Consider the following 14,188-nt stretch of genomic DNA (forward strand, 5'->3'; position numbering starts at 1 on the left):
GCCTAATTTTTAGGTTTTGTTGAGTGCCTGGGGTTGAGGGCTCTTTTGAGCAAGTGCAAACCTGGTGGTGCCAGGTCCCTCCTTTCCTCAGCGACCCTCCAGACCGGTCAAGACGCGTGGGTTATGTCCTCCTACCAGCAGAGGGAGACTGAGAAAACACTAAGCTTTTGAAGCCTGTATATATAACCTGTGCAGAACCTCCACTAGCCAGTATTTTCTCAGTCTCAGCAGAGGTAGCAGTTGACAGCCTGTGCAGTCTCCAATAATCTGGTGAGGTAGTTTGTCATTGGGTCGTAGGATTTTTTCCTTCCAAACTTTATTCTGTTGCAGTACCCTGTACGTGTGTGTAAAAAAAAAAAAAAAAAAAAAAAAAGAAGTGCTTTGGGGCCCTGGGTCTGGTGGGGCCCAGTTTTTCCCCCTGGGGTGTTACACCTATGTTTGGGTCCCTCCCCCTGTGCTGCTCTCTATTTCTGTTTGCTTGGCAGTTTTGTGCCTCGGCTGCTTTCTCAGTATTGTAGCCTTGAGTGCCTTACAATTTCCAGATGCCAGAATTAGAGTACTGTGCCTTTAAGGTCAGTTATTCTATTTCATTTTGCTTGCCAGCTTTGTGCCTCGGCTGCTTTCTCAGTATTGTAGCCTTGAGTGCCTTACAATTTCCAGATGCCAGAATTACTGTGCCTTTAAGGTCAGTTATTCTATTTCGTTTTGCTTGGCAGCTTTGTGCCTCGGCTGCTTTCTCAGTATTGTAGCCTTGAGTGCCTTACAATTTCCAGCTGCCAGAATTAGAGTACTGTGCCTTTAAGGTCAGTTATTCTATTTCGTTTTGCTTGGCAGCTTTGTGCCTCGGCTGCTTTCTCAGTATTGTAGCCTTGAGTGCCTTACAATTTCCAGCTGCCAGAGTTGGAGTACTGTGCCTTTAAGGGCATTTATTTCTTTATTTTCAGCGGACCGAACGGGGGTTTCGATTCCTTGCTGGAACGAGAGAGCAGCGCTTTCTTCAGTGCTTTTGCAGTGTGAGGGAGTTTTTGGTTTGGCGCGTTAGCGGAACAGCTTTTCCCTTCCCTCGTGGTTTATGGCGGCCCAGCTCCTCCGATGTCGCGCGTGCTCGTGGCGAGGGGTAGAGGCGCCGGGTGCTCAGTGTAGCTTTGCGGTGCACCTATAAAGGTGGCTGCGGCACCCCCCGACTTGACCGCGGAGGGATCGATGGTGTCGGGAGTCTCCGGGTCAGCGGGAGCGTAGGCAGGGCTGCTGTCAGCGGGAACAGTTTCGGCGGGAACAGCCGCCATCTTGAGTCTGACGCGGCCCATGGAGCCAGCTGTTTTTGGGCCTGCGGCCTCCGTTTTTGGCACAAAAGGGCCTAATGACGGTCCAGGAATGGTGGGCTTTCCTCCAGATTTTGTCTGGACGCGGTATCAGGCCTGGAGATCGGGACCCCCCCCCCCCCTAATTGGAAGAGGGGGCTATTTCCGTCTTGGCTGAGAGACCACGGTTAGAGTGGTCAGAGGACAGGCAATGTTTTTCTCCTGTAGCTGCAGAAGCTGTGCTTAGTGATCTGGGGGAGTCAGATGGAATTGACGGCTCTCAGGAGCAGGATTGGGGGATTCCTGGAGAGGATCCTTCAATAGTGCGGATTTTCCATAGAGATGAGCTGTCAGAACTCATAGATCAGGTGTCGTCCACCCTTCAGTTTGGTCCTGAGGTGGCTTTGGGGGAAACTGTCCAGGATCCGTTGGTGAAGGGCATTCAGCGTCAGGCGTGATCCTTCCCTATGAACAAGGATCTCCGGGAGATGATTTGTCAGGAATGGGATTTGCCGTGTAAGGTGGCAAAGGCAATGGCGAGGCTTTATCCCCTCCCTCAGGACGATAGGGATTCCTTTAAGGCTCCCACGGTAGATGCAGTAGTGACGGCAGTAATTATAGCTACGGCTATCCCGGTTGATGGAGGAACGGCCCTCCGTGATCCTCAGGATAGGAAGTTGGGATCTTTTCTCAAGCGTAGTTTTATTTTGTCGGCTCTAGCCCTGCAGGCCTCGGTTTGTGGGGGTCTGGTAGCTCGGGCATGTTTTCGTTGGGCCGAGAAGCTCCTGGATGATTCGGTAGATGTTGGTTCTTCTGGGGGTCAGGAGTTAGCCGACTTGGACATGGGTTCATCCTTTTTGTCTGAGGCTTTTATGATTTGTTGCCTACTTCAGACAAAAAATATGGCTATGGTTGTGGGTCTCTGCCACTTAAGGGAGCTATGCTCTTTGGAGAAGATTTGGACAAGTTAGTGTGAGGTCTTAGTGATACCAAGGTTCTATGGCTTCCAGATTTTCGGTTCAAGGCAGGGGCCAGAACTAGTTCCTCTCGGGGACGGTTTAGGGAGGCTCAGCGGTATAGGCCGGGCAGATCGAGTGGGACCTACCCCTAGCTGTCTGTTTGTCTGTCCAATTTAGATTGTGAGCTCTGTTGAGCAGGGACTGTCTTTTCATGTTAATTTGGACAGCGCTGTATAAGTCTAGTAGTGCTATAGAAATGTTTAATAGTAGTAGGACCTCTAGGGGTCGGTTTTTCCAGCGCGCACAGTTCTTTCGTGAGAATCGTCGCGGAGGGCGTGGCTTTTCCGTAGGAGGTTAGTATTCACGCCGCAATTCCCAATGAAGGTGTGCGGGCTCAGGCTCTGGTGCATGTTGGGGCTCGGCTGAGTCTGTTTTACCAGAGCTGGGCCCAAATCAGGTCAGATCAGTGGGTTCTCAAGGTGTTTCGAGGCGGATATGCGCTGTTCTCCCGAAGTGTTTCTGGAATCCCTCTGTCGGTCTTGGAGCAAGAGGGCAGCAGTGAGGGACACTCTGCGGTGGCTGCTCGCATTGGGAGCCGTGGTTCCTGTTCCTTCAGATCAGCAACGCTCAGGGTGCTATTTGATCTATTTTGTGGTCCACAAGAAAGAGGACACTTTTCGTCCCATTTTAGATTTCAAAAGGGTCAATGCGGCACTCAAGGTGCCCTCTTTCCGGATGGAGACGTTGCGGTCGGTCACTGGTGCGGTCCGGAAAGGAGAGTTTCTCACTTCCCTGGATTTGACGGAAGCTTATCTTCACTTTCCTTCGTGCAGCCTTTTGGTTCCAAGTTACAGGGTCCGATTTGTCGGTTCCTTGCAGAGAAGGCGCCGACGGCCCGTACTTATCGTCAGGTCCTGGGCCTGATGGCGGCGACCATAGAGGTAGTTCCGTGGGCCAGGGCGCACATGCGTCAGGTACAGTCAGCTCTGTTCAGTCATTGGTCCCCTCTGTCGCAGGACTTGGAAATGTGTTGTCCGCTGTCGGTGGCCCCTCGTCTCAGTCTCCGCTGGTGCTCAACCCGCGCAATTTGGGAACAGGAATGCCGTTGGAGTCCCCACAGGGGCTGGTAATGGTCACGGATGCCAGTCTGCAAGGTTGGGGGGCACATTGTCTCGGTCAGGTAGCTCAAGGCCGGTGGTCTCGGGCAGAAGCAGAGTGGTCCATCAACCGGCTGGAAACTCGGACCATTCGGGTGGTGCTCCAGGCCTTGACGTCGGTGGTTCGCCACAAGGCAGTCCGAGTGCTCTGTGACAATGCCATGGCAGTAGCATATGTCAACCGTCAAGGGGGGACGAAGAGCCTTGGCGGCGCAGTTGAACTCATCTTCAGGCTCTCTTGGCAGCGCATGTGGCCGGGGTAGGTCACATAGATGCAGATTATCTCAGCAGGCACACTCTAGATCCCAGAGAGTGGTCTTTTCTTCGGTCAGTGTTCCAGTGAGTTGTGTCGGTCTGGGGACTTTCGGTGATCTTAGGGCAACGGCTCGCTATGCGCAAGTTCAGAGATTTTTTGTTTTTTCAGTCGCTGAAGAGACCCTTGAGCGGAGGGAATCGACGCTCTTCTGTTGCCTTGGCCTCGGGAGTGACTGTATGTGTTTCCTCCATGGCTGTTAGTCGGTCGAGTAATATAGCGCATCGAACATCACTTCGGTCGGGTGATTCTGGTAGCTCCGGATTGGCAGCATCGACCATGGTATGGAGACCTGGTGCGGTTGGCAGGGGCGGCGGCCCTGCCTTTGTTGGGATCAGTTCTGTGTCAAAGCCCGATAATCATGCCGGTTCCGGCTCGGTTTTCGCTTATGGCTTGGCTCTTGAGCGGCACAAGTTGAAGAAGAAGGGGCTTTCGTCCAGTGGCTTTGCTACGATGTTGAGTTGCCGTAGACGATCCACTTCCTTGGCGTATGTCCGGGTTTGGAGAATCTTTGAGCACTGGTGTGAAGACCATCGAGTTCGGCCGTTTCGCTCTTCGGTGGCGGAAGTTTTGGAATTTTTGCACGATGGTGTTGATAGGGGTCTGGCCTTGTCTACACTGAAGGTTCAGGTGGCAGCTTTGTCATGTTTTCGTGGGAAGCTTCAGTGAAAGTCCTTCGCGTCTGTGCCTGAGGTAGTGCGTTTTTTGAAGGGTGTTAAGTTGCTGCGTCCACCTCAGTGACGGATGGTGCCTCCGTGGGATTTGAAGCTAGTTTTGGATGCTTTGATCAGGCCTCCGTTTGTGCCGCTGGTATCTGCATCTTGTAAGGATTTATCTTTAAAGACGGTCTTGTTGGTGGCGATTACTTCAGCACGGAGTGTTTCAGAGCTTCAGGCTTTGTCTTGTAGGGAACCATTTTTGTCCTTTCTGAGGGAAAGGTTTCGTTGCGGACGGTGCTTTCCTTTTTTTGCCCAAGGTGGTTTCCGAGTTCCATGTTAATCAGGTCATCTCTCTGCCAGTGTTGGGTGATATGGCTGGAGATTCGGAGCAGCGTGGTATTGCCAAGCTGGATGTCAGGAGAGTTTTGAGTTGTTATCTCTCTGGAACTCAGGACTTCAGAGCCTCTGACCGTTTGTTCGTTCTTCATGGTGGCCCAAAGAAGGGTGCAGCGGCTCCTAAGGTGACCATAGCACGGTGGTTGAAGGAGGCGGTTGCATCTGCTTACTTGGTGAAGGGTCCTGTGGTGCCTAGGGGCTGGTCTGCTCATTCCACTAGGGGAATGGCAGCCTCGTGGGCGGAGAATAGTATGATTTCTCTGTTAGATATTTGTTGGGCTGCGGTTTGGTTTTCGTTGCATTCCTTTGTGAAGCATTATAGGATTCCTGTGCATGCAAAGGACGAGGTGCGCTTTGGGGCAGCAGTTTTGACCTCTGGCCTTAGTAGGTCCCTCCCGTAAGTTAGTTACTGCTCTGGTACGTCCCACGCGTCTTGACCGGTCTGGAGGGTCGCTGAGGAAGGTGAAATTAGATCTTACCTGCTAATTTTCTTTCCTCTAGACCCTCCAGACCGGTCAAGAGCCCGCCCTGTCTGTATTGGAGGCCAGGAGGTGTGTTGGTTGGATAATTCTTGGCTGCTGTAGATTGTTGTTTCTCTAATTGCAGACTGTTTATTTCTGTTTTGTGATAGGAGTCCGGGACAGGTGGGGCTCTTCTTTGATAGTCCACCTGTAGAAGCCCAACTGTTTTATCAAAGGCAAACGGACATGTTTCCGTAAGAGCAAGCGGAAGATGTTTCTTGTTTTTGCAGTTTACTGTGACCACGTACAGGGTTGCTAGTTGTTGTTAGTGTTTTTTGTTTCTCTGCTTTGTCAGGGTTATACTGGCTAGTGGAGGTTCTGCACAGGTTATATATACAGGCTTCAAAAGCTTAGTGTTTTCTCAGTCTCCCTCTGCTGGTAGGAGGACATAACCCACGCGTCTTGACCGGTCTGGAGGGTCTAGAGGAAAGAAAATTAGCAGGTAAGATCTAATTTCACCTTTCTCCCCCTCCCGCTGGCTCCGTTTAAAAAAAAAAAAAAAAAAAAAAAAATTTTTAAACGTCTTTAAAGGCGTTTAATTCGACGTTTCTTTAAACGTTCATTGCAGCTACTCACTGGGACACCAGTTCGTTACAGCTCGGAGCGGCAAGCAGGTAATTTTACCTTTTTATAGCGGGCAGGGGGTTCCCCGATTCTTCTCCTCGCGGCAATGGCGTCGGAGGGCGAGGGCGCAAAGGGTCGCTCCCCGGATCGCTGGAGCGCTTCTAGAGGGGATGCGGGGGTTTTACAACCTGATTCGCCCTTGATGGGTGATAGTTTAGTGACCGATGAATGTCCCGGTCGTTCCTCCGGCGTGGCGGTTTTTTTTTCCCGCCATAAACGCCCATCCCCCGCTCCTCGCCTCCGCCATCTTGGCCGGCCACGCGGCTCGGACGGCTTCTTCGGGGCCGCCCTTGAAGTTGGAGACATTAAGGCCATGAACGCCCTTAATTTGGGCGACGGCACAAAAGCGGCTAAAGTTAAGCGCCGTTCTTCCCGCGCGGCTCCTTCACGGAGTTTCGCGCCGGACGCCATTTTGGATGCGCAGCATGTCTCTCCCCCGCTATTGCGAGCGCCGGTTGAGAGTGCGTCTAGGGCTGTTGCCCAGGCTGCGGAAGTGCACAGTCTGGGGGGTTTCTCCCCCGAGTTTGTTTTGCTGCTGCATCAGGCTTTCCTCATGCAAACGCTGCCCCTGCTCCCTCTTCTGATAAAGAGGTTGAGGTTCCCAGAGGTAAACGTCCTCGGGTTGATTCCCAGGCCTTGGAGGAATTTGTCTCCTCCGATGTAGATGAGGGCAGCGTGTCTGAGGTCTCCCAACGGTCCTTTGCGGATTCCTTGGAGGAGACGGATCCCCGCTCGGTTGGAGCGGATGACCCCTCTGCAGCGCGGCTTTTTAGCCCAGAGGATTTGCCCAACCTGTTGATACAGGCCATGGACACCTTGAAGATTTCCTCTCCGGAGGACGTCTCTCCCTCAGCCCCTGTTGGCTCTGCCATTATGCTGGGGACGAAGCGCCCGCCTAGAACCTTCCACGTGCATGATGCTATGCACACCTTAATTTCGGCTCAATGGGATGTCCCAGAAGCGAGCCTTAAAGTGGCTAGGGCTATGTCCCGCCTCTATCCTTTGGCTGTGAGTGAACGTGAGGCCTATCTGTGGCCTACCGTGGATTCTTTAATCACTGCGGTGACTAAGAAAACGGCGTTGCCGGTGGAAGGTGGCACGGCCCTAAAGGACGCCCAAGACAGAAGATTGGAGGCGGCCTTAAGGTCGTCCTTTGAGGCAGCTGCTTTAAGTTTGCAGGCCTCAGTTTGCGGCTCCTATGTGGCCAGGGCGTGCCGGACTATGGTGCAGCGGGCTTCCCCCTCGGATCATTCCTTGAGGGCTGATTGGCCGGCCCTGGAATCGGGCTTAGCCTATTTGGCAGACTTGCTGTATGATGTCTGGAGAGCCTCAGCTAAAGGCATGGCTCAGACAGTCTCTGCGCGGCGGTGGCTTTGGCTGAAACATTGGTCTGCTGACCACGCCTCTAAATCCCGCCTGGCTAGATTGCCTTTTAAAGGCAAGCTGCTCTTTGGGGTCGAGCTGGACAAAATCGTGACCGATCTCGGCACGTCTAAGGGCAAGAAATTACCAGAGGTCAGGGCTCGGGTTAGTACTCGTCCCGATACCTCCAGAGGACGATTGCAGGAAGCCCATCGGTACCGCCCGGGCAAGTCGGGTTCCTCTGCCCCCTCTTCCTTCAAGAGGAATTTCTCCCCCAAGCAGCATTCCTTTCGCAGAGACCGCCGTCCCGGAGGTGCTCCCTCCGGTCCTCCCCCAGGGTCTCGTACCCAATGACGGGGCCTTGGTCCACGCCCCAGTGCAGATTGGAGGACGGCTGTCCTCGTTTCTGGGCGAGTGGACCACTATAACTTCAGACGCGTGGGTGCTGGAAGTCATCAGAGGCGGCTACAAGCTAGAGTTCTGCCAACCCTTAAGAGACGGGTTTGTACTCTCTCCCTGCAAGTCTCCGGTCAAGCTGTGGTAGTGCAGCAGACCTTGGACAACCTGATCCGCCTGGGTGCGGTCGTTCCGGTGCCAAAAAATCAGATTGGCAAGGGACGTTACTCCATTTACTTTGTGGTTCCAAAGAAAGGAGGTTCTGTCCGGCCTATCCTCGACCTCAAAGGGGTCAATCGGGCCTGGAAAGTGAGGCACTTTCGCATGGAGACTCTCCGCTCTGTTATAGCGGCAGTGAAGGCAGGAGAGTTCTTGGCTTCCTTGGACATCAAGGAAGCGTACCTGCATATTCCCATCTGGCCTCCTCTCCAACGCTTTCTGCGTTTTACAGTCCTGAGACGACACTTCCAGTTCAGAGCCCTCCCTTTCGGGTTGGCTACTGCTCCGCGGACCTTTTCCAAAGTAATGGGGGTCATAGCGGCCTTCCTGCTAAAGGAAGGAGTACAAGTCCATCCTTATCTGGACGACTGGTTGATCCGAGCCCCCTCTTATGCAGAGTGCGGCAAAGCTATGGACCGGGTAGTTGCTCTTTTGAGCTCCCTGGGATGGATCATCAACTGGAAGAAGAGCCAGCTGCGCCCGACTCAGTCCCTGGTGTATCTGGTAGTTCGATTCGACACCCAAGTGGGCAGAGTGTTCCTGCCAGACAATCAGATTGTCAAGCTTCAGGCTCAGGTGGACTAGTTCCTAGTAGCCTCTCCTATTCGGGCTTGGGACTACGTGCAGCTGTTTGGCTCTATGACGGCCACGATGGAAGTAGTGCCCTAGGCCAGGGCTCATATGAGACCACTACAGCTATCTCTGCTGCTGCGCTGGACTCCGATGTCGGAGGATTATGCTGTGCGCCTTCCCGTGGACCCAGCAGTGCGCAAGGCGCTGAGCTGGTGGACGCAGACAGACAAGTTGTCTGCAGGATTGTCTCTGGTGACCCCGGAGTGGATTGTCGTCACGACAGACGCCTCTTTGATGGGCTGGGGAGCCCACTGCTTGGGAAGGACAGCGCAGGGGCTCTAGTCTCCTGCAGAGGCAAGTGGTCTATCAACCTCCTGGAACTCAGAGCCATTCGCTTGGTGTTATTGGAGTTCATCCCGGTACTGGTGTTGAAGCCTGTACGGGTCCTGTCGGACAATGCCACGGCTGTGGCCTATATCAACCGCCAGGGAGGTACCAAGAGCGCCCCTCTAGCCAGGAGGCTATGAGTCTTTGCCAGTGGGCGGAAGCGAACCTGGAGCAGCTTTCAGCGGCCCACATTGCCGGAGTCATGAATGTCAAGGCGGACTTTCTCAGTCGCCATACCTTGGAGCCCGGAGAGTGGCAACTATCTGCTCAGGCGTTCTTGGACATCACGAAGCGCTGGGGCCAGCCGAGCCTAGATCTGATGGCGTCATCGGCCAATGGCCAAGTGCCGCGCTTTTTCAGCAGAGGACGGGACCCTCGATCCCTGGGAGTAGATGCTCTTTTCCAACAGTGGCCGACACAAGAGCTCCTCTATGTGTTCCCGCCCTGGCCCATGTTGGGCAGGGTGCTAGACCGGGTGGCAAAGCATCCCGGCAGGGTAATCCTGGTGGGTCCGGATTGGCCCAGACGTCCCTGGTATGCGGACTTGTTCAGGCTCTCAGTCGACGATCCTCTGCGGCTGTCAGTGGAGCAGGGCCTGTTACATCAGGGTCCCGTGGTGATGGAGGATCCCTCTCCCTTTGGTCTTACGGCCTGGCTATTGAGCGGCAGCGTCTGAGGAAGAAGGGCTTCTCAGACAAGGTCATCGCTGAGAGCGAGGAAGCGCTCTACTTCTACTGCTTACGCCAGGGTCTGGCGTATCTTTGCAGCATGGTGTGAAGCAGGCTCACTTTCTCCATTCACTGCTCCAATTTCTTCAGTGTTGGTGTTCCTGCAAGAAGGTCTGGAGAAAGGCCTGTCGCTCAGTTCCCTTAAAGTCCAGGTAGCGGCTCTGGCTTGCTTCAGGGGCCGCCTGAAGGGTGCTTCCCTGGCTTCGCAGCCAGATGTGGTGCGCTTTCTCAAGGGAGTTAATCACCTGCGCCCTCCTCTGCACTCAGTGGTGCCTGCGTGGAATCTCAACCTGGTGCTAAGAGCATTGCATAAGCCGCCTTTGGAACCCTTGTCGAGGGCATCTCTGAAAGACCTGACGTTGAAAGCAGTCTTTTTGGTGGCTATCACTTCAGCCAGAAGAGTTTCCGAGCTCCAGGCGCTCTCATGTCGAGAGCCTTTTCTGCAGTTCACTGAGGCAGGAGTGACTATGCGCACAGTGCCTGCCTTCCTGCCCAAGATTGGTTCTCGCTTCCATGTGAATCAGCAGCTCTGTCTCCCTTCCTTTCGTAGGGAGGACTAATCAGAGGAGTACTCCGCTCTTGAATATCTGGATGTGAGACGAGTCATCATCAGATACTTGGAAGTGACCAATGATTTCCGGAAATCGGATCATCTGTTTGTCCTGTTTGCAGGTCCTCGTAAGGGTCTGCAGGCTGCTAAGCCTACAGTGGCAAGATGGGTCAAGGAAGCCATTGCAGCGGCTTATGTGGCCGCGGGGAAGGTGCCGCCTATCCAGCTGAAGGCTCACTCCACGAGAGCTCAGGCAGCCTCGATGGCAGAGGCCGGATCCGTCTCCCTGGAAGAGATATGCAAGGCGGCAACGTGGGCTTCGGCTCATACATTCTCCAAGCATTACCGTTTGACTGTGGCTGCACGGGCGGAGGCCCGGTTTGGAGCTTCAGTGTTGAGGTCAGGGATTTCTATGTCCCGCCCTGGGTGAGTACTGCTTCGGTACATCCCACCAGTCTATGGATTGATCAGCTTGATGATATGGAAGGTAAAATTATGTATAATCATACCTGATAATTTTCTTTCCATTAATCATAGCTGATCAATCCATAGCCCCTCCCAGATATCTGTACTGTTTATATTCTGGTTGAATTTTAGGTTCAAGTTTAGCCTTCAGTTACTTCAGGAGGACTTCGTGTTCAAGTTCTTCTTTCACTTGGATTCTTCAAGAGTTGAGACGAGTTTGTGTTACAGTGAGCTGCTGCATTCCTCTCCCCTCCGTTTTACGGGGCTGGATTGAGACATAAATTCTGCCGGCACTCCCTCCCGCTTCGTGCGGCTGTAGGGCAGCTTTGTACCCCTCCCGCTTCGGCGGTGTTAGGGTCAGTCAGCTCCTCCCGCGGTTGCGGTTGCAGGATAAGCCAGATCCCCCCGCATCGGCGGGTGTGGTGTCCCTCCCCCGCTCCGCGGGGATGAGCTGGACGGATTCCCCTCCCCCACTTGTGTGGGGATGAGCTGGGTTAATTCCCCTTCCCCGTTTCGGCGGTGGTGAGCTGGGCAGAGTGTCCCTTCGTGGGTGTAATTCTCTAAGTGCTGAGTCCTGCGGATGGAGCTTTGATATCGACATACTGAGGAGTTTCCGGCAGCACATGACCACATATAGGGAGGCAAAAGTTTGCTCTCTATCTCCACCTGCTGGTAGATGGACACAACCCACCAGTCTATGGATTGATCAGCTATGATTAATGGAAAGAAAATTATCAGGTATGATTATACATAATTTTACCTTCCAATCCATGTCCATCCATGCTCCTCTGTCACCTGGCCCCTCCATTTTTCCCTATCCAGCATTTCCCCTCTCTGCCTGAGGCCTGTCCTGCAATCCATATCCATCCATGCCCATCTGTCCCCTCCATTCATCCCTATCCAGCAATTCCCCTCTCCCTGAGTCCTGCCCTTCCAATCCATGTCCATCCATGCTCCTCTGTCACCTGGCCCCTCCATTTTTCCCTTTCCAGCAATTTCCCTCTCTCCCTGAGCTCTGCCCTCCCAATCTATGCCCATCCATGCTCCTCTGTCCCCTGCCCCCTCCATTCTTCCTTTTCATGTAATTCCCCTCTCTTCCTTCCATGACCCCTCCTCCCATCCATGCTCCTCTCTGTCCCATGTCCCAGCCTGGCCCGCCCTCTTCTTCCCCCCCCCCCCTCCTCTTCGCATCCATGCTGTCGTTTTTCCCCTGCCCTCCTGCTCCCAGTGTTCAACTTTGCTGCCCACCCTCTTCTATCCCCCCAACATCCCTTTTCTTTTTTTTTTTTTTATTTACCTCCGTGGTGGCGGTTCCGGCAGCGCAGCGTCAGGGAAGGAGGCGGCGCTCCCGACGTCTAGCCTTCCCTTCGCTGTGTTCCGCCTTCTTCTGACGTCACGTCAGAAGAAGGCGGAACACAGCGAAGGGAAGGCTAGAAGTCGGGAGCGCCGCCTCCTTCCCTGACGCTGCACTGCCGGAACCGCCACCACAGAGGTAAATGTAATATAGTAAAACGCACCGTGCGTGGGTGCGATCCGTTTTTTTTTTTTTCTGCCCTCGCGATCCGTGTGTTTTCCCCGCCCTCGACGTCATGACGTTTGACGCGAGGGCGGGGCAGAGACGGCTGGGTGGCTTCACACCACGAACTCCACGAACGCCACGAACCCCACGAACCCTTCAGGGAGTGTTTTTTAGTGACTTCAGAACGTTGTCCTCATTAGAACGTTCACGGTGCGTTTTATTATATTAGATTAGTTACTGCTTATTACTAATATATGATGTATATATACTTGGGTTATTTTGATAACACTAATTGCTATTTTCACTTCTGAGACATTCCATAAGCCCAATAAGTCACTCCCATTTATCAAGAGATGATGCACTTCTGAATGCTGAAAAGCACTGTGTTTTACGATATGCCATCTCTACATCTTACTGTAGTAAGATATTCTTGGGAGCATCATGGCTAATATGAAGTCCTGCCTCATAGAAGGGACCTCTTCTTTTTCTCTTGAAGTATGGATTGAGAAGTTAAATTCCTTGTTTTCTTGGTGATGGGTGTTCTGTGACACAGGAGCTTTGGCATGGAATGCAGATCAGCTGTCTTCTGGAAGTCGAGACAGGATGATTCTTCAGAGGGACATCCGAACGCCGCCTCTCCATCTGAACGACGGCTTCAGGGCCACAGACAAGAAGTGTGTGGCTTGAAGTGGTCCACAGATCACCAGCTCCTTGCTTCGGGTGGAAATGACAATAAGGTATGATAGTGATGCTCACAAGCCAAAAATCTTTTGGAGCCAGAAAAAGTTTTTTTTTTAAATTATTATTATTGTTTTTTTATTTCCCTCAACTCTCCCACTTACTTTACTCCAACTTTTGTGTGTTTTTTTGTTTGTTTGCTCTCCCCTTCTTCCAGCTTCTATTCCTTTTTCTTCCAGTTCTGCAGCTTCCTTCAGCTGCCCCTGTCTTTCTTCCAGCCTCTCTAGCTACTACAGTGGCTCTCCTTAGGCTTGCTTGTAGTAACTGTCTAGCTAGTGGCTGGAGTTTTTCCATCCTATAGGGAAGAACAGTGCCCAGCCAGTCTGCGTCAGTCTCAGCCTGTTACTTCTCTTCATCACACCTTCCAGCATCTGTAAGCAGCAGAAATACAAAGCCACACACACACATGGAATGAAACTAATCCTTCTAAATGCCAGTCATATACTACAATTACAATTGCAATGTATTTCTATACCACTAAAACCACTAGGTTATTAGTGATTTATAATAAGTACAATAACACATTCCAACAAAGTTTTTATTAATTTGGACAGTCTTAACTTTATATTAAAGCAATGATGTTCTTGCCTCTTTCCCCTTCTCTCCTCTCCCCAAATATGAGAGAAGAACCATCAATATAAATGGAGTGGTCCTAGAAATAGTTTTCTGTATTCAAAAATCCATGTAGTGTTTTGTTCTCCTTTAATACCTTTTTGAGACTGTGAAACCCTACTACTACTACTACTATTTAGCATTTCTATAGCGCTACAAGGCGTACGCAGCGCTGCACAAACATAGAAGAAAGACAGTCCCTGCTCAAAGAGCTTACAATCTAATAGACAAAAAAAAAAAAAAGTAAACAAATCAATTAATGTGAATGGGAAGGAAGAGAGGAGGGTAGGTGGAGGCGAGTGGTTACAAGTGGTTACGAGTCAAAAGCAATGTTAAAGAGGTGGGCTTTCAGTCTAGATGCGAATGCCAGGAGCCTAAGAAATAAGATGGGGGAGTTAGAATATATTGCACTAAATGAAAAATTAGATATAATAGGCATCTCTGAGACCTGGTGGAAGGAGGATAACCAGTGGGACACTGTCATACCGGGGTACAAATTATATCGTAGTGATAGGGTGAATCGGATTGGTGGAGGGGTAGCATTGTATATTAACGAGAGCCTTGAATCAAATAGATTGAAAATTCTGCAGGAAACAAAACACTCCTTGGAATCACTGTGGATTGAAATTCCATGTGCAAAGGGGAAAAGGATAGTGATAGGAGTGTACTACCGTCCGCCTGGCCAGGACGAACAGACGGATGCGGAAAT

General features: G+C 52.0%; 1 protein-coding gene across 1 annotated transcript in view; it reads left to right on the plus strand.

Annotated features, from left to right (window-relative positions):
* LOC115480935 (fizzy-related protein homolog) overlaps positions 1 to 14,188 on the plus strand; it is a 114,250-nt gene that overhangs the window by 93,660 nt on the left and 6,402 nt on the right. The window contains 2 exon segments of the mRNA XM_030219920.1: positions 12,683 to 12,784; positions 12,787 to 12,866. Of these exon segments, the coding sequence (XP_030075780.1) occupies positions 12,683 to 12,784; positions 12,787 to 12,866 (182 nt within the window).

The sequence above is a fragment of the Microcaecilia unicolor genome, chromosome 11, assembly GCF_901765095.1.
Source record: "Microcaecilia unicolor chromosome 11, aMicUni1.1, whole genome shotgun sequence".
Lineage (NCBI taxonomy): Eukaryota > Metazoa > Chordata > Amphibia > Gymnophiona > Siphonopidae > Microcaecilia > Microcaecilia unicolor.